Source organism: Brachyistius frenatus, unplaced genomic scaffold, assembly GCF_029030835.1.
Source record: "Brachyistius frenatus isolate BFR_SWC_R1_liver_20210118 unplaced genomic scaffold, ASM2903083v1 Contig_38, whole genome shotgun sequence".
Lineage (NCBI taxonomy): Eukaryota > Metazoa > Chordata > Actinopteri > Embiotocidae > Brachyistius > Brachyistius frenatus.
In genome coordinates this window covers 3,390,049-3,410,920 of record NW_027210637.1, presented here as the reverse complement: position 1 = coordinate 3,410,920, position 20,872 = coordinate 3,390,049, and the positions used below count along the sequence as shown (strand labels likewise).

The 20,872-nt window shown below is 42.2% G+C and overlaps 1 protein-coding gene across 7 annotated transcripts in view; it reads right to left on the bottom strand.

Moving 5' to 3' along the window:
* The window catches only part of sash1a (SAM and SH3 domain containing 1a), a 162,483-nt gene that overhangs the window by 19,348 nt on the left and 122,263 nt on the right, over positions 1-20,872 (bottom strand). For 6 of the 7 annotated variants that reach the window (XM_069701826.1, XM_069701819.1, XM_069701821.1 and 3 more), the window contains 6 exons: positions 13,127-13,177; positions 12,944-12,993; positions 7,289-7,329; positions 6,627-6,716; positions 6,419-6,531; positions 4,431-4,529 (listed from right to left, as the gene is read on the bottom strand). In XM_069701826.1, coding sequence (XP_069557927.1) covers positions 4,431-4,529; positions 6,419-6,531; positions 6,627-6,716; positions 7,289-7,329; positions 12,944-12,993; positions 13,127-13,177 — 444 coding nt within the window. The remainder of the gene's footprint in view (positions 1-4,430; positions 4,530-6,418; positions 6,532-6,626; positions 6,717-7,288; positions 7,330-12,943; positions 12,994-13,126; positions 13,178-20,872) is intronic. The other variant, XM_069701822.1, reaches the window with a different exon arrangement.

The window sequence follows — 20,872 nt, the reverse complement described above, 5'->3', positions numbered from 1 at the left end:
CCCTGGAGAATGGTCTGGCTGCACCCTCATATTATTCTGCTATAAGGGGGAAAAACGCTCTGGCTTGTTTGTACTTCTTTAAACAAATCATAATCGTCTTGAATGGTGCAAAGCAGCAACGATGACCTTGCAAAATAGTGACGGCGGGGAAACTTGTTTTGGTGGAGCATTTGCACGTGGAAGCGAGCCCTGGCATTAAAATGGCTACGTCCCAGAATAAGTCAGAGAACAACCAACCAGGCCCGCCTCATTGCACGAGCCAAATCTTTGTCAAAACTTGCCATTGCCATTTTTGTCAGAGCAGGTTGTTTTTCTGTCGCAACAAAGATGGTAACACACAGACAGGTGAAGGGGAGGAGAATGCAGACTGAAAGAGACAGCTAACGGCAGGCTTACGGCATCATTCCTCATCCAGGTAAGTCAGACTACACAGACAGTCCCTATTGCTCCGAAGCAGCTGTATCTACATTCTTTGCTATAGCTTCGATGTGTCATGATGAGTTGAACTTTGGCGTAAAGATTGCCAGGCAGAAGCCACCATGAGAGTTCATTATTTGTCACCGGTTCCCTAAGCAACACCCCATCTCTGGTGACACGTTGCCATTTCTAGAGTCAAGGTTGCATCACTTGTAAACGGACACACATGCCGGCATGCACACTCGCATACACAACACTAGACAGACCAGCCCAGAAGGGCTTAGCTCTCTGTCTGATAAAATGCAGTCTTATCATGTAGCACTAGAGCTCAAGGGCAAGAAACTGCTTTTTCGCTGTCTTGGGAATAGACCACAGGCTTGGCTCAGAGCCTGTAGACATACTGTAGGGAAGGGAGTGTTAACAACTGTGGCTCGGTTGGAGCAAACATTTGACATTGTCCGCACATCGTAGACAGCACCGCACCACCAAAGCAACATGATAACATTTCAGTTCCTGTGTACTTTGTAAGTGTTACAAAACCTGACAAATGATTGTCAAGATGAAAAATAAAAATACATCATTGTGTCATTATGGAAGTCCATTGAATCCAACTTTCCACTCTTTGCCACCACTTCACCCATTTTACAGGTGCATGATACTTTTTTTTTTTTTTTTGTCGTCTTTCAGGTCAGCCCAGCAGCCAGAGCTTGGTTATAGCCATTCATTTGGCCTCTGACAAACCCGTAGAATTAGGCTGTGAAAACCCATAAATCCACTGTCCCTCAGCCCTCACAATTCTTCAAGACAATCTCTCAACTGAACCACACAATTCTGGCTTGAGTGAGGCTTGAGTGTGACTCAGAAAATGTAATGTAATAATAAGACTGTTGGAGAGAACTGATAAAAGAGACTGAAGAAAGGCTGTAAGTTGAGTGGACCACCAAAGGTGCTGTTGGAGTGCACTCCTGTAACTTGGTTGCTCTAAATAACTATAATCATGAATGATGAAAAAACATTTTCTCAGATGAAGTCATTTTACTATATAGGTGGGGATAACTATGTCCAACTGCCTTGGTAGTGTTGTAATTAACTCATGTGATTCACCTTTTCCTTGTGTGAGAGAAGGAGACAAGGAATAGAAGATGGTAAAGAAGTGACACTGATATATAAACACTAACCCAGTCCCAAGAATCACCATCCATGCAAATGACCAGATAAACAGGGGAAACGAGACAGGCACAGAAAGGAAGCCAAACTTATGAGGCCATGAATTAAACAGGGCTGAAGGGACGTCCCTGAAAGTGAGATCGAAGCAAAAATTCCACCACTACAATTACCATGTCACTACACAAATCACTTTGAAGATCGTTTCCACATCTTTGAAGAGTCAAAATGAGAAAACAACATTAACATCTTTGTGGTGCACACCAAAAGCATCCTCCGATCCCATACAGAAACAGAAAAGGGCATTTATGAAAGAAACAATCAAATTCAGACAGTCCAGAGAACTAATTTGCCTTGAAACTTACCGCCTCATTGAAAAAAGCAGGGTACCATTTCCTGTCTTAATATCCCACATTTTGGCAAGAGCAGGACCAGCAAATTGATAATGCGCTGACCACATTCTCACGCATGCATAATCCAAAATAATATCTGTGCCCTGTGCACATGCTGGCAGATACAGACACAGCCTGTTAGTGAATTCAACTCAGAGGAATGAGGGACTGTTTGGAAGTGCTGTGCTGCATAGCTAGCAGAGAAAAGGCGTGTTGTGCATCGAGAACAATCCCAGCATTTGAGCCCCTCTGACCCTGCCTTGGCCCCCCAATCGCTAATGGCCAGCCAGGAATGTGGGCTCTGATCGGCAGAGAAAGACACTGCAGAAAAGAAGGCACAGAGCAGCCAAAGAAATGTATATTGCAAACATGAACAGTACAGTATGTCCACATGTCTGCAAATAGAATACAGGCGTGCAGCAAATCTGTTAACAATTTGAATTTGGGAATGACCTAATTCTATTCACTGGAGAGGAGAAGGGGCAATACGTGACACCAATAGAGGCCCCAGCAGAGTAGAAATATTTCCTGAAGTGGCCAATTTTGGAACTTGGGGCAATCGGAGAGACAGAGATCCTCCTCTTCTGGCCTTGGGGAAGAGTGTAAAGTCTTTATCTTCACTCCCTCTGTCTCCCTTGTTTCCTCTCTGCTTCTAGCATTTGCCTCCAGAGCCAAACTGTATGTTCCTCTGCACAATGCTCATTCAGTAGTGCAGGGCTCATGTCTTTAAAATCCCCAATCGATCAATCTCCTTCCCACAGGAAGTGAGCAGCTGGCAGCGGAGGGGTAACGCAAGGTTTAACAGACTGATAAGATGATCAGCATTCTCACAGCACAATGCAAGGACCCACATCAAAGAGCTAAACAGCAGAGAGACGTTGGGCTGAGGTTATGCATGGCATAATTTACCTATTTTATATGGGGGGAAAAAATCATCAATCACTACCCAGAAGAGTAATTGAATAGGAACCATTGGCTGTGTGAGAAAAATATTTTGCACGAGTCCTTATTCACCGAATATACTCATTCAGTTATCATAACAAAAAGCCATGCAAATCTGATTTCCTTGTGAATAAAAACCATCTATTACTACTAAAGAGTCACAGGGGATGCATGTATAAAAGTCAAGAACATCTGGCACTGGAGCATCAACTTAAATTAAATTCTGATTCAACCCATGTCAGGATCTAAATTTATGGGGTCAATTGACTTTAACAATAAGAACATTCATTACGTTTCCTAAAGTGAATAACAGGAAACGCAACTGTTTTCGGAAAATGTCAGTACGGTTTAGTTAGGAATTAGTAGCACATTTCAAAATAGCAACAATACACATGTGCGGGGGGTCATTTTCAGAGAACTTGGAATTTTTGTGTTTGGATAAACTCACTTCCTATTAATAAAAAAAAAAAAAAAAAAATGTATGTACAGTATGAGACTGTATGACTGCATACTTTTCCCACAGAATTCCATGCAGTACAAAGTTAATGAAAATCTGCCATGACCACTGCGACTTTTGAGTCTGCATCACAGCTGACCTCCATTTAAAAAGAAAATAACACACCAGCAAGTACAAACACACACATTCACACAACAGCAGAGAGAACTGACTGATTGTCACCACACAACAGCCAACAGTACATGATTGTCTGAGCTTCAGCTCCACAACTCATACCATCCATTTTGGAGCTCACTTTACAACATCAAGCATCCTGAAAGGTCTCAACTCCCACAAAAGATGACCACAAGCGGTTTGGAGACCTTCTGAGGATCACAGCTCACAAAATCTTATTTTGCAGGAGATTTAGAGTGGATTTTGTCCGCCCCAGCACTTGGCTTTCAACAAGTTACAATTACAACTGATTGATGCAAACAGACCTGACCTGAATTTCCATAAAGCCAGTTATGGCTTTGCTGGGACAAGTTTCAAATGAGATGCCCGTGACAGGATAAAACTGATGAATAAAATATGGGAGAGTACTCGCAGCAAATTGCATATATAACACTATTACACTATTCACTGCCAATTCCTGAGCGCACCCTCAGAAAAAACAGACATAAGTAATAGGCCCAAATCTTCAGAGGCGACACCAATTCTACTATGATGCAATGTGACATGGTGGAGATAATGTATGCGCAAAGGCGGATATATTGTAGTTTGACCGATGAATGAAGAGCAGAGAGAGAAAGATAGTTTAAGAGAGAGGAGTAATAGATAAAGTTTGTTTGAAAGGGAACTCTTTTTGTTTTTAGGATCTATACAACAAGGGAGGAAAACTAGTTGAACTGACTTTATTCACATTTGGATAAACACACACATCCCTACATGCTGCTCTCCATCAAAGCGTCCTCGGTTGAACAATTCAACTGAAGGGTGAGAGTGGTTGAGGGGAGAGTGTTAAGAGAGGTAGACTACACGGGACGGGGTGTTGGGGTAACGGGGTGGGGTGTACTTACGTTGCAGTTTGAGGACTGGTTTAGATTGGGTGCAGATCCGTCAGTCCACTCTGCAGTGTCAGTACTGCTGGACTGTCTGCTGCGCTCATACTCCTTCAGCTACATGGAGAAGAAGAGTTTAGAGAGGCAGAGGAACAGGGCGGGGCCACCCACTCTCACCCAGCATGCCGTGTCTCTCCGTGATACTAACAGACGACTGAAAAACATCAACAGTGCTCACTGACAGCGGTAAAGCGGCAACTATATAGTGTATACTGTAGCCTGAGGGTGGTGATCATCAGGCAAGCAACCGTCAAATCCACTCATGTATTCAAAAATGTATTTTTATCGTCCTTTGAATTTAAAAGAAAATTCTCTTTTAAGTTTTCTATTTTAATAAAAACGTGTATTTAACTTTTACAAGATCCTTACATGTTATTATGACATGTATTTGCCATAATGAGATTGCAATTTATTTAATTTTAATTTCACAACTTTACTTGTCCTAAAAACACATCACTTCGTCTTATGTCCCAAAACCAACATATTTCTTATTCTTTTATCATCTAAGAAACTTCCGTATGGTTTTACAATGAAAGGTCTATGATTGCCTGAACAGACGTTGTTGTGTAGAGCATTCATACAACATAATTGATAACATGTAACATGATGATCTGCACGTGGACGTTTTTTTTTTTTTTTTTTTTTACGGCTGTGAGTTGTGTTTGTTTTGTGTGCCTACACGTAATTATTGTGTGTTTTTAGTGTAAGTGATTGTCAATAACTGGGCTACATGTTATCAGGAAAAGTTCTGATGGAGAAAATTAAATTAAGCTGTATCTTGGATTAATGAAAAAATATCTTAAAAAAAAAAAAAAAGATAAAGGGATCCTGTAAAGAAAAGCAATATGCTACCGTACAATTGGCTTTTTTTTTTTACATGTGTGATATGAAGTTTTGTTGTTTATTAGGATTTATATCTGTTTTTCTGTATAGACATAAACCTTCCCCCATAAAGGTTAAGCCTATAAATTAAAAAAGCTTTAATAGGTTGCTGGACATATTCTAAATACCATTGTGTTGACCATAATAAAAAACAACAACTTGATGATGTTGATCAGCGACACACAGAACGCACAATACAAACACAAGAACAACAACAAAACAAAAACACTATCCACAAAGGCTGACCATTGATTGGTTTGACAGAGTGTCAATCATAGTGGAGATCAAGCTGTTGGTTAATTCTAAATGAATATTCTGGAGAAAAAAAAAATACTGTAGAAATTCAAGAAACATCTGCCTTGTGGAGCGCAATCCAGTTCTCAAATGCTGCTGGGAAGTCATGCTACCCAGGAGCAGGTTGTGACTGACAGGAAGGAAGGAGGGAATGTAAAAGAGAAAGAAGAGGAAGAAAAGACACCAAACAATCAACAGAAATTGATTGAGTGTCAGATCAAAATGAAAGTGCAAGAAAATGTATAGGAAAGCCAAAAGAATATCCACCATGTTCACCTAGAGAGAAAAAAACCACAATGCACCACAGCATGCCCCCCAACAGATGGGGCTACGGAGTTACTATGACCTTCAACCTCGCCATTATGAGCTGAACAACACACCCACACACACTCCAAGAGCTCACACCCTAAAATCCCCAACCTCCTCAACCTCTGGACACACCAGATGGTCCGGAGTTTTGTGCGTGCGCGTGCGTGTGTGTGTGTGTGTGTGTGTGTGTGTGTGTGTGTGTGTGTGTGTGTGTGTGTGTGTGTGTGTGTAAGATGACACTGCAGGGTTAAAATACGGGGCCTTATAGGAGTTAGTAAGAGTGAGTCGTTTTAGTAAAACAGAGCTATTGTGGGAACATAGAGCACGAGGGGAGTTGCTAATCCAGGAGGAAGTGAGGGGATATTGGGGTTGAAAGGAGGTTACAGACCGACAGTTCTAGGCGCTGGGGGGATGGGGAGTTGGGGGGGGGGGGTACGAGAGACGAGGCAGGCGATTCCTACCCGAGCCAGAGCTTCTTCTACGGTAATCATCTTCTCTTTCACCATCATCATCAGCTGGATCCGCTCTTCGTCGCTCATGGTGATCTCACTGGCCACGTAGCCAATATCCTCCCCTGATTGGGGCAAACAACCCAAAAGCAAAAGGTGAAAACATGAAGCAATAAATATTTACGCAATTTGGATCTTAAAATAAAAGAGCCACACAAACCTTTGGATGTCTGTCGTGCAACCGGTTTGTGCTGAGATTTACGAAAGTTCTGCCAGAAAGATTTGTTCTTCTTCTTACTGTCCCACTTGCCTGAAGGGAGAAAACAATCAGTTCAGTTATGAAGAGGGAAACACATCTGATACACAACTTCACCGAGCCTGCTGTTATACTTCATTGTTTCTGGCCAGAAAAGTATCAAAGTAAGATATGCCTTCTTGAATGTGCTTGGAAACTATTCAGTCAGCTCATCTATAAATAATTCACATGTTTAACACTTGATCTTACATTTTCTGTGATGCAACCAATAGCACCTTCAGTAAACTCTTCCTGCCTGATTATTCAAATGTGCATTACTTTCAAACCACGGCTCAAGTAGGTAACAGCAGGCTTTCTCTCATACATTTGTAGTCGGCAAGTTCAAGCTCTGAGAACCTTGATGACCCTACTATGACATTATCAGGGCTTTATTACCTCCAACTTGACAAACTTACTCCAGAGCCACAGAGGACATTTTACAACAGCTTTCACAGGCAGAGTATTTGTAGCCATGATAAAAAATAATGTTCATGTTAAATGTGTGAAATTGACAGAGTGCCCTTTTATATCAATGAATGCTAAACTCTGAGGTAATGTATACAGTTTAAAAATGCATCTAAGTTTACCTCCAGATCCATCTTCAGAGCTGGACTTGTGCAGGGGCATTCTAGATAGAAAAAGTAAAAAGAAAAGAGTCACGACTACAAACATGCAAACTTGCATTCCTATAATTCAGTTTTAGGATTTAGTTGGTCTCAAATTGCAAAAAGCACAATAATTGTGCACAAGCACAAATGTAATGTTCTCTTTCAGGGAGGTGGACCGTAGTTCCGCCTATTCACCACTTGGGGTCAGTGATGTAACTTCAGTAACTGAAAAGCAGGCTCCTGAGGCATGAGAGGGAGAGGAGAGGAGAGGGAGAGGAGAGGAGAGGAGAGGGAGAGGAGGGAGAGGAGAGGAGAGGAGAGGAGGGAGAGGAGAGGGAGAGGAGAGGAGAGGAGAGGAGAGGAGAGGAGAGGAGAGGAGAGGAGAGGAGAGGAGAGGAGAGGAGAGGAGAGGAGAGGAGAGGCATCAACAATCACTCTTCTGCAGCAGAAATGAGTTGGTAAGATGAAGATGGTGATAATACAAAGTGTAAGATGCAGGAAGAACATAAAACCATGTAAGAGCAGTGAGCAGAGTGAAAGTATGGAATTGAGGAAGAGAGGAACAGAAGGAGACAGAAGGGGGAGGAGGAGGAGAAACCACAGGGCAGACTCAGCCTGTTTGTGTTTCCACTTCCCTCCACAGGATAGACAGTCACGAGGAAAAGAGAGAGAGAGAGAGAGAGAGGGGGAAGAGTGAGAAGAAGGGAGAGAGGAGAGAAACTGAGGGCACAGGAGAGAAAGAAAGAGATGGAAAATATCGGAGTTAAACAAAAATCTCCGACGTGTATAAACCTTTCTAAACAACCAGAACTGACATGGAGGAAACAACATGAACTGCATTCAGCTTCCAATCAAAAAGTCACATACGAGCAGCTTCACTATTTTTTTTTTTTTTTTTTTTTTTTTAGCAAGTTCAGCGGCGTGTTAGATCTTGGCTGACTCGCCCTTGTTCTGGAGATGATAAACCACATGAAGCAAATCTGTTTCTGTATTCTTCATATAAATGGTTGAAGATGAGCTTCAAAGGTTTGTGTTCAAAGTAGCAGCTGAAAACTAAAACAAGAGAGACTTTCAGATTGGGCTATGTGGGCTGTGAAGTGACGCTTCAAGACAGAATATGCCTGTGTCGACACTTTTACAGGTATGTTTATGTGTTTATAAGTGTGGGAGTGATAATGAGTAGTGGTGGCTGCACACTGTAAGTTCTGTGATCTTTCAGTTAAGAGGAAATAAATCACAGGAGGTACAGAGATGTAACATCCGCAAATCTGTCCAGTTGAGACCATGAAAGAGCTATTACGTTAATCTTTCTGTTAAAGAAATAACTGTCTCAATGTTTTACAGACTCCTACTTTCCCAGCTTCACACACCTTATTAATTAAGCCAATTGCACATAACAGCTGCAAAGATGTGCACAAAGGGAGGCGGCTGCCAGTTAAGCAATGTGGAAGTGTGTGTTGGGATCAAAATAAGACGAACAGGTCACTTTCATCTCCAGTGGCTTCAGAGTGTATGTGTGTGTGTGTGTGTGTGTGTGTGGGGGGGGGGGGGCACATGCGAGTAGTATGTCTGCTCAAACATGGCAGCCCTCTCTTGGTGCAATGGGAAATCTTCACAGGGCTTTAAGCCCGGCTGCCATGGCAACATAATGAGATGCTAATTGAATGGAGGCCTGTATAGTTTGCCCCTGTGCTCATCCCCCACTCAGATAGGCTAGAGCCAAAGCTAATGCTAATAGAACTCACTCAATAGAGGCTTTTTCTGTCCCAACGTTGCCCCCCCCCCCTTACCCCCCCATCCAATCCTCCCCAAATGCTCTATAAATTAACCTCCCGTGCAGCGCAGAGATGCATGCACTCGGGCACATCCGCACGCTCGCACACTTTAAATAGAGCCTAAATTTCTTCCAAAGAGTCAGCCCAGGCATTGTGTGGGTAGGCAACTTAATTGGTTTAACCTTAAATCTTTGGCATGCCTTTCTATTTCAATTCTGCTCTTTGCATTGAGTAGAGGACATTTTATTTAATGAGCATAAGAGGCTAACTGAGGCATTATAAAAAATACAGTATCTTAAATTTGGCTGAACCTATGTAGGATAGGTGAACATTGCTTCCCATGATATGTCTGCTTTGTGAAAATTAAAGTGCCACAAGTGTTTGTGAATCCAGGCTGAATAAACCGTGGACTAATTCCATTGAAGCTATACTGACCTCTAAACTTGCTCGCTGAAAATGATGCTGATCTTGAAAGCTAGTTCCCTGTCTGGGATGAAAATCATTTCTAATTGTCAAAACAATAAGCTGTGGGTGTTTTAATGTGGGGCTTTACAACATACAGTATGTTACAACTGCAAAGATTTAATAGTGTGAATAATAGTATATCTTTATGTCCAGTCAGTGTGACAAAGCAGCTCCAGAAAAGGCAGCACATGGCAAGATTTTAACACGTACAATGTAGTGCATCTTCATATTTACTTCTTGCTTCCATTTATTTTTTTTACTGCACTCAGCTGAAGTTACAGCAATGTGCCCATATTTATGGAAAGCAACTGTATTTGTGTGTGGTGACAAGGCTGGCCACCAGGAGCAAAATGATCCCTGGTGTTCTTGTACAAACAATGAAAGGTGACAATGTCCACAGGAAGAGCGGAGAGCTGACCTCTTCTCGGGGTCATCGGTCACAGGGGTCACGTGGAAGGGGAAGGCACAAGCTCATATGGCAGGAAAACACAAAATCATACAGCTAAAACCCAAACAATGGGAAAACTGCACATTTTTGGGAGCAGTTTCACTTTGAGTGCGTTTTCCTGCCGTACACCCACCATCTACTTTGTTCACCTCTGAGCAGCTCCACGAGGGCTGCAACACTCAGCCGCAAGTGGTAAATATGCTGACATGGTGTTTCAGTTTTCCAGCGTGGTGTTATTGTTCTGATCAGATTCCGCACATGGCACAGCTTACAAATCCATCTGATTATTGCGTAAGACGGGCTTCCAGTAGCACAATTCCCTTGAAAATGTACCACACTCCTACGTCCCTCTAAAATCGAATAATAAGCAATTTGTATCTTGTGTCTGTGCACGTGTATGCTTTCATCAAGATCCATTTACCTCTGCTGTTAACCTCACTGATAAGGTTGCTGCCTCCTCTCTGCAACAATGGCCATCAATCAATCACATTCCAAAACAGGAAGTCCCCAGCTTGAACCCGTCAGCCTTCTGAGAGCATTCTGTCATCACCACTCACACACCGGGCATTATGGGAGCTGTGCCCACCTCCTGCCAACAGAGCAACGAGGAGACATACAGACAGAGGGGCGGCACACAGACCCTGGATGAAGTCTGAGTAATCTCCTCTGGCTGCAATTGTCCTGCGAAGAGGTGATGATGGGGTATCCGTGTCTGTGCCTTTTTGTGTGGGCTGTGAGAATTGTGCCTGAGGAATGAACGGGGCTTGTCTATCAGATCGCCAACACATGCTAAATCACTCTACCTGAAATCCATTCACCACAGTGGAGAATGGACAATAGGCATCATAATAGAGAGGAGCTGGGGTGAGTGAGAGGAGAGGGGCTCACAGTGAAAGATAGATTACAAAAAAAAAAGGGAGGTTTCTGAGAGAAATTTCGTTTTGGGGCATAAAAACTTTAGATTAATTACATAAAGATGATATACCACTCTTCCTATCAAAATTTCCCACTAGAGATGGTGTTTGGGGCTTTGTGGGAAGACAAATAGAAGAGTGAGTAGAAATAACAGAGGTAGAGAGAAGGGTGAATACAAAGCAGATTAATTAGAGATTAAGGTGAGATCAAGTCTGAATGTTTATGAGAAAGGGGATATGAAGGAGCCCATGTGAGGCGTCATCGACAGAAGGAAACCAGACCGGCAGGAGCAAGAGACAGAATATAATAAGAGTTCGGGGCTCTTTTAGGGCCTCTCTCGAACAGCGTAGAGACGTCATTTGAAATTTGGCATCTGGTTCCCATCATTCTGAGCATTTGTCTGTTCAACATATACAGCCATGGGAAAAGACATCATGTCTGTGGTATGCACTTCCTTTGCCGCACGTGGTCATCATGTGAACATTACCATTCCACTGGGGGTCAGACAGGGGTGATGGTGAGGAACAAACCCAAATATTTAGCAGAATAAAAATAAAGGAGTTTTTTTAAGCTTTTGATATTGGCAAAGGTGTTTGACTTGGGCTCCGATTCCTCCTCTTAATCAAATGAAATTTATCACCACTCTTGGGCTACGCAGCTCCGGGAGGTGGTTCTGTTTTGAAATCTAAATAATTCATCTTGTCAAGAGGAAATATTTGAGAATATTCTTGCCCTTTGGTCTAGCAGAGACCAAACAAATGTGCCTATAAAGGGCCCAAATGTGTGCAACTACCATGAATTTAACTCTGTTTGACAGCAGGGCATTTAGAGAGCTGCTTTGCCGACTAACTTGCTTTGCATGCATATAACCGTGATCTCATGTCGGGCTACGGTGGAGAAATTACACGCACACAAAAATACAGCAGTGTGCAAAAAAACGAACAAACATATTTTTGTGTTCCAGGAACCAGTGAAAAGGAACCCCACCCATGCCCGATTCCATCCTGCTCTTTCGTTCATGCTCCTTTGCTGTAATCTTTTTGTCCATCACCCCCTCTGCTCCGCAGGACACAAAGGCAGGAAGGAAGCACAGGACGGCCAGAGAACAGAGAATGGCTGCTGAACTGAGCAGGTCAGTGAGAGGAAGCAGTCACTGGGTTTCCTTTAACCACAGCGGGGAAGTGACTCAGAGAGCCTAGAAGACCAACTAAGTCATACTTGTGATGTCTATGAATGTAGAAGGCTGGCTAACTTTCTACCCTCATAAAAAATTGGTTGTTGCTTTACATCATCTTCATCATTCTAAGCAATGGATTCTTTCTTAATATATGCAGTGGGTACATAATTAACATTACTAGTGGCTAGAGCTAACAAGCAGCTGCTGCTACTGGAAGCGTCTATTTACCATACAGAACAAGTGGCATCTCATCGAACTCTTGAAAGTGAATATGCTTATTTAAATTGATTACAGTCCACACACAAATTAGACAGTAATCTGACATCTTATTGTATGATTACTAATCAAATGCAGTTGTCACTGCTGAAGTTTTGATTTGATGGCAGATTTAATTAAAAAAAAAAAAAAATCTTCTATAAAGTGTTGGAATAGAAATTGAAACAGTATTTTCATGCACAATAAATACAGCTAAACCCGTGTCGACTGCTCACACACAAAACACCACAAACACCCATGAGTGTTTTCCACCTGAGGAGACAAACTGAGACTAAGGTCAGTCACCTTTTGTACAAGCTCTCAAACAAGAGACCCATTGCTCACATGAGCAGCGTCCGGAGGTTTGTCTGTTTCTATTTGCCTCTCTATCATTAGCTGCGGACACGCAGGGAGGCCAAGTGTGATCCATGAGTTTGTGTGCAGGCATGTACGGCTTGATGTGATCCAGACACAGGCTGCACGGCACTTTGTTTGGACATGCAACAGACACACATTTCAATCCATGCATTCATATTTTGATTGTAGCTTGGCTACAGTCACAGTATACAGTGATAGTGAGGGTGGGGGGGGACACATACTTTCTGTCTGTTTCAGGAGTGGACACCTCACTGCTGAAGCCTAAAGATTCCTGAGGACAGAGAGACAAAGACAGGAGTCAGGTTGACCTTCAGCCCGAGCTCGTGTAAAACTGACAAAGTACAGATACGGGTGTTACTTTCATGCAGTTTAAATTGTTTTGTGCACGTAATGTCGGTGCCTACCTGGATCTCATTACGGAGCTGCAGAGAGGTGCTGCTTGGGTCCTGTTTCTCCTGAAAAAATGATAACGGAGAGAAGTTAAAGGATCATGTGTCAGCTACATCAAAGCTCGATCGGGTATATGAACTTCGAGTACAAAACTGACAAGACTGGAGAGGCAAAACATGATCTGTGTAAAAAAAAAAAAAAAAAAAAAAATAGAGATGAAAGTTGACAACAGTAACAGTGGACAGAAGGTTTCACAGCTCCCTTGTGGGAAAGACGTTCTTCGATCAGGTTCAGACACACCTGCGTATCAGTGAAAACAAACACAAGCACGTGTGCCCATGTCCAAGTCAAGACTTGCTTCAGGTACCCAAACCTGAAATACTTGTTTGAAATATTGCTGAGCACCACTCAGCAGTGGCATATATCCCAGTGAAATCTAGCCTTTCCAAGCAAAACAAGACATGACAAACGCACCTACGTAGATGGCTCCATAAATTCCACAGTGTGATTACAGTGACGTTAGTGTGCACCGCCCTCTACTGAAGGCAAAACACCTGCGGGTTAGCTGCACATTATTAGAATACAACATACCATCTTTGACTAATTGAACTGGCAGCACGCAGAGGAAAATGGGTACAGTAGGTAATTAAAAACAGATATCCAAACACAGCTAAGCTTCAGCCACATAGCCATATTACATATCCGAGTAATGTGGCAACATTTTCAACCTCACTACATGTACAAAATACTGCTGTGCCTCTAATGAAATGCTTCTACAGGCGACAGGCAAGTAGACTTGCAAGTCTGCAACTGTGATTTTAACTTTCAGCAAACCAAGGAACGGCCTTGAGGGGTTGGCCGACTGCAGTTCATTGCTGGTGGGCTGTTGATGTGTCAAGGAGGAGATGACCTGACTCCCTTGACTCACACTCCCCCAGTGCTACCATAGTCTCACACTGTGGGCATTGAAGCAGCACAAAAACAGAGAGCAATTTAGGTCAGCAATTTGCCTATTTGCTATTGATCAGATTTTCAAAAGTGTGGACAAGACCAGGGATTCACAGGTCTGATATCTGAGGTTAACATCATGTCAGTAATGATGTTCATTGATAAAGGTCATACTCCGGCTCATTGCACAAGAAGAAATATGTGACTTTATTCTCAATGTGTTATGAATCTTTCTGACATGAAGTAGACTAATGATAACTAAATCTGTCATTATTCACCTCAATTATACTAAGCTGCCCTAAGGAGACAAAATAAGAGCATGCAAATTGTGACCTGAAACAGTATTACTTGAGTCCTTCTGAAAATATTTAAAGGCTAAATGTTAAAGAAAACATTGAGCAACAGGAGACATTAAATCAAACACTAAACAGTAAAGTTTTAAGGGGTGATGGAAATTACACATGGGATAGGAATGAGTTGACAGTAGGTGTTAGTCAACCAGATGGTTTAGTCAGAATCATGGCTAGAGTTGATCTTTGTGATGACATCTTTAGTGTTAAATATATTTGGGTCCCTTTGAGGAAGTGTCAACACCACTCTAAGGCTGAAATTCATTAGGTGCCAATGAGAAGAGAAAGTATTGTGCAGCCTAAGAAAAGTCCCGGCTTACACTTTCTATGTGACTTTTAATACTTTACCAGCCAGCAAAGAATTACGGGAAACGTCATGCTTCAGATGCTGATATTACATTTCTATTTCTGTAGATGTGCAATTCATGCCAATCCTGGCAATTTAACCAAGATGTCAAAAGTTTCAAGGATGTCTCAATAACACAAACTCCTGTTCTGTTTCTCTTTTGGACTGATACAAACTTTAAAATGAAGATTAAGACAAAATCTTCACTGATGTAGTTTCAGGCTGGCTGATTGGAACTCTAATGGGAGAAAATAGTCTTGAGCTTCAAGTCAAAGCTGCAGTTGGAGTGAATTTCCTCATTTTGTACAGAGATGACAGAGTTAAAATTTGAGTCTACCGGCTAGTTACTTAAGGTGGCAATTTAAGTGGTTATCTTACTGCAAGATCAATATAAGTGGATAACGGAATTGACATAAGCCAAGTGGGTCGGCAGAAGGAGCTTTAGGGCTGCGAGGAGAATGGCTTCCGAAAACCATTTAATAGAACTTTATGCTACTGCCACTAACAGAAGACTAATTGAATCCAGAGTTCCCCCAAATGGAAATCAGGAATAGGAAATGAATTTTTTTCTGAGAAATGTGAATCATACTCCATCTCCACACCCAGATATTGGATTGGAGGATAACAGTCACAGGAAGCTGAATGCAGGGGGCTTCCTACCGTCATTCTGTCATGCTTCCTAATCAGTCTGACCTTTAGTTTAACCTTTTTTCTTCTTTAACTGGGCAAGCAATTACAACCCTTCCACACTGCTGACCTCCAAGCAGAAGTAAGTGAATTAGTCAGTAGTGACATAACCTCTTTTAAGAGCTCTTTAAGAGCCTGTAGCCTTCGAGTCAAAAGAGCAGAGGACCTTGAAGTGCCGAGGTCACCGACAGCACCCAAATTAGCCTGAACCCTACATTTATCACAACAGTAATCAACTGATGGCAGACTGAAGACGTTAGCGTGACAGTCTGGCTGGCTTTATCTTAAGCATTAAGTTTAGGACTATATCCTACTAGCCATTTGTGTATTTGTCTGTTAGTGTGATCAAGCAGACTGAGGCATGTGTCCGGAAGTTTCTTCATGAAGTAAATCAAGTAATGTCGGAAGAGCCTTTAAACAATTTGTCCATCCAGGGGAATATGGTGATTCCCATAAGTCAGAGAGCAGGTACCTGTCTATGGTCATAAAAACCTGTTCACAAACATTGCAGACTATACAAAAGAAAAATCTGGGAAAGGACTGTTTGCCTTTTTCATACAGAGGCAGACTTTCTGTGAAACAAAGAAACAACACATCCATCCCTTAGACAAGCACATCTTTGGTAGTGCTGTTTAAACAATTGCATTGTGCAGTAAATTGTGTACTCAGAAAAACCCACATTGAGGAGGAGAGGTACTCTGAACAAGGCGTGGGCTCACGTGCACACACAAATACTTCCACAAAAGTAGCGGCAGACTGGTTTTGCTATCAGATCCTCTTTGATGGCTTTTTCAGGAAAGACATGCCAGTCTCACCCACCGGTGGGTATCTATGGGCACTCTGCCAACTGGTTATAAAAATGATTTTGAAAACACAGTCACCTTACTTCCTAGCCAAACACACCACATGTGGATACACACAGCCATACACAGACCCTAACAGAGACACATACACGCCACCACAGATATAAACCCACACTGAGAAGCACCTACACACATGCACACATCTCGCCTCCACTTCCACAGATAGAGCTCCTAAAGGACACAAAGCAGCTCTCTGTTCCTCCTACTCATCCTCAGCTTCTCTTTATTCTCTGTCTGTGTGTGCCATCTCTGACATGGAAGAAGGGTGAAAGAGGGCGAAAAGAAGAGGAAAAAGATCAGTGAAAAACCAACAAAACCAACATCCCGTTCACTTTTCACTGCAGATCTGCAAGATTCTATCGTCACAGCGCCGGGATGTGACGAGAACATTTGTGTAAAAGCTTCCGTAGGTAAACCTGCATTTCTCCAAGATATTGGTTTTAAAAGAAACGTGAATTAACGGTGAAGAAGATGCCATTGTACCCGACACAGTTTCTGAAAGAGAATATGTAATCAATCATTTTTTTTTAAGGGTCTCTATGTGTGTGTAAGGCTTAGATCTCAAAACTCAGTCCCGGAGGGGGTGCGTTATCCTTTACATGAACTTGTTTGCATCATCTCGAGATACTGCCCTACTTACCCAAAACTGGCAGATATGCATGCGAATGTGTTTTCCTTCCAGATGTCCACGGGGGTTGTTTGTGCGCAGTGCACTCTGTGTGTATGTGCATGCAAGTGCGATGCAAATGCAAGACTCTTGATTGCTTAAGCGTGACTGAATTGAGTTAAAATAAAAGGGAGCGAAGGGAGAGCCCCGACTAATGAGGATCACGATGTCTGCAGACAGGGGAACTGGCATCTGAAATGACTAAACCCCAACACGCACACACACATTCTCACGTCATTTTCCATCATTAACCCAGAAACTACAGTTAAGTTCGGCTTTGCTGCAGCAGGACTACATTCTGTTAATGAAAGGGAAAGGGTAGAAATACAGATGAGTGTTTAATAGCAACAGTTTATTCCAAACATGAAAGCGCACCAAGTCAGTCTTGCCACAGTGGAGTTCCTGCCAACCTCAGGGGCAAAGTAGGCGGATATGCAGCAAAACCAGAGAGACCAGGTGGCTCAGTGGAGGTATGCCAAACTGGCATGGCTGGGTGAAGCTGGGTGGGCGAGTGTGTAGCTGCTAGGTACAACTGCGCATGTGGAGGGATGGGCGTTAACTGGAGAGCTGGGTGCAAGACTAAAAAGACGTTAGTGGTGTTACCAGTATGGCAGAGAGAGAGCCTGCAGAACCAGCTCAATTGGGAGATCTACACATAAGTGTACATTTACTCTCTTATGATTTCGCACACAAGCATGCATTGCTATTTAAATCTCTTATACAAAAGCAGGAAATTCATGTTCATAAATCCAAGTCTGATTTTCCACCAATGAGCTGCTGCATACCTAAATGTATTTATGAGAAACAGAGGACCATCAGCACTCACTGATACATCGATTCTCTTCCTTTCAAGGATGCTTGAGAGACTGTGAATGTGTGTGTGCACACTGGCAGCGCCGGCCTGCATGCTTTTACAGTGTGGAGCATTCCTAAGCCTTGAGGATCATCATTGTTTTGGTATTTCCAAGCAAATACCAGAGTTATTACAAATTCCAATGACAAGAGTCACAATTTTAATACTGACAAATAAATCATGAAATAAAATGATAAATATACCACTTGTTCTCCACAATGGTTATGCCAACAAGGGAGCTCCGCCAGCATCTTTTGAAAGTAAATCTTACAGCAACAAAGGCCGCTGTTTGAGCGTGTTGACTTTGTATGTTTCTAGGCAAAAAAAAGCTGAAGGTAGAGAGGACAAATAAGCAGCAGAAACCACAACGGCGTTTGTCTTTCTTCCACACTGTAGTTTTAACCCAGCTGAACTGATCCACTTTGAAGCATGACCCTCACACAGGCATTAACACATTAGCCACACTGCTCCTCACCTCATGGCAAAACAAAACACAAGTCTGAACTCGAGTCTTGACCCCCAACTGTCAAGCTACACAGCTAGAAAACAATTACAGAGAATTCCTGAGGTGAGCAGTTCAATCTGACACCAGCTGAGGTGATGTCAAAAGTGTTTCGATTATGAAGTCAACAGTAAGACCAACAACTGGTTAAGTTTAGCCAAAGCCTCAAAGGATTTCATCTTCAAGGCTTCCTTGTTTATCCACAACTTTAAAATTACCACAGATGCTGCTGCAATGTTTCATTATGGTTTACAGCACGTACAAATGTGTTAAAAGATTTGCCCCACAACCACAAATTCCAAAATGAACCATCTTGATTTATATTTGATGTACTTCATCTGTTCTACCACTGCGGTTGGGAAGAGATGCTAATGTCTCGTTTGATGTTTCTCTCCCTTGGCTATACGCAGTTATTCACCCCAACAACCAGTCCCTGACTGTCTAAGGGATCTCTGCTCCAGCGTTTCCGTCCATGTTTTGGAATGTTTTCACCTTCGGTAGTCTCACTGACACTGAGCAGCATGACTCTGAGCTGTTTACAGACATAATTTAAAGAACTTGTGAAATGCTCTTGGTGCTGAAGAAAAGATGACAAAAGAAAGTAAAAGACAAACTGAACAGTACTTTTAATACAAAAATAAGTGGCTTAACTTCAAACAGGAAAGGTCCTAAAAAAACTATTATGACCAAAGATAAGAGCTGAAAAGGACAATGAACGCCAACTATCTCTGTAATTGAATTAAATTATATATACAAGTAAACACTGACTCATCTGTATATACAAGAGGACACAGTTTTAGATTGGGCATAGGCAGGGTCCACTCTGGACAGGGTCATGACTCAGTTCATTTAAAGTCAGCTGGGATAGGCTCCAGCCCACACACGATGGATGGATGGATGGATGGATGGATGGATGGATGGATGGATGGTTGGGTCATATCTAAAGTGTTTGGAATTTGTCAAAATGGTGAATTGGACAACAAAGATGATAAACTTAAATTTGCAAATTATATAGACCGCAATTATACAAAACATAGGCCTGCTCCAAGAATGTATCTAAAATGTATATCTCTCTGCTAAACCACGTATGCCAATAAGGTGAATTAAGAATGGTTTGTGATTTTGGTTAAGCATTGAAGGTACAACAAATGCATAAACGTGGCAGTAAACACTCTAGATTTACTTTGTAACTTATTCTCAGGCTAAAAGCGTATATTTGACCTGACCTTTCACTGACCTGTGAAAGGTCAACACTTTTTATTCATGTTGTTAAACATGTTGCTCCATATCAGTATTTCCTGTCACTTCCATCAGTAAGCCTTATCATCAAATGAGCATGCCAGCATGAGCCATCCAAACTCGTCTATAAGAGTGCTGGGAAACTACGCTGACGGGCTAATCCATATCCACATTCGCAAGGGGGATGTTTTTCTAAACCCTTTGTGTCGAATGCATAAAACTAACATGAAGATGCATAGAAACAACTGAGTGGAGACCAGGCAGGAAGTAGGTGCGTTGATAGTCATCTCAGAAAGAGCTTCCGTCATCAGCTACTAATAGAGAGAGGCACCATGTTTAACCATAGCACAGACAGCCATCATTGTGTTAAAGGAGGCACCCCTCAAGAGCTGGCAGATGCGATGTGCAAGTGAAAACAAACAGAGATGTTACATTTTTCAAGAAAAAAAGAGGCAAAAAAAACAAAAGGGTTCCCATCAAAGAAAGATTCAAACACTTGCTGGTCCGAGAGTCAACCTGAGAACGTTTTGGAGAACAGAAACTTAAATAAAGAGTGCTTCTTCTTTCTATGTGGTGTTACCATGTTGACCACAGCTAAACTAAAGTCACTGGGGCTTTCTCATAGGAATTTTCCAAAAGCAAATCACCGAAAGTGTTGCCGGCAGACATTCGGTTATAGTTTGAGGATTGTGTATCAGACATACATACTACATTAACCTTTGGGTCATCTCTTATGGCACCTTGTCCAGTACCTTGTCCAGTACTGCCTTTATCTTATCTTCTGTCTTTTCTTTTAGTCTGAGTGTGAAGACCAGAACGGTCAAAGCTAAAGTGATTGTATTGGAATTTTATCTCGTGCCTCTCTGTGAAAACTTAAAGCCAATGCTGGTCAAACTGACAGTCACCTTTCCCCTTAAAGTTGCAGGCCAACTGACCAGAGCTGATCTGGATTGAGTAACTGCCTTTGTCCCAAAGGGTTACAATAAAAGAAATGTAATAAGTCGCCAAATAATTTTTTTTGAAAAGAACCAACCTATAAATCTGATAGACGAAAATAAAGAAAATGGCCGAAGAGAGGGAGTTGGTCTTCAGGAAACCTGATTGCTTTACCACCCTCCTGTACCCTTCTAGGTCTTTTCTAAAATGCCATGTCCTTCAGGAGTGCCACTTGCTAAATGTCTCTCCACTGACGTGGCTCTTGGATACTGTGACCTTATCTAACCATCTGCTATTGGTCCTAAGGGAGACGGCTGGATGATGTTGGCTCACAGCCACTGTTGGACACACTTCACAAGATATAATAGT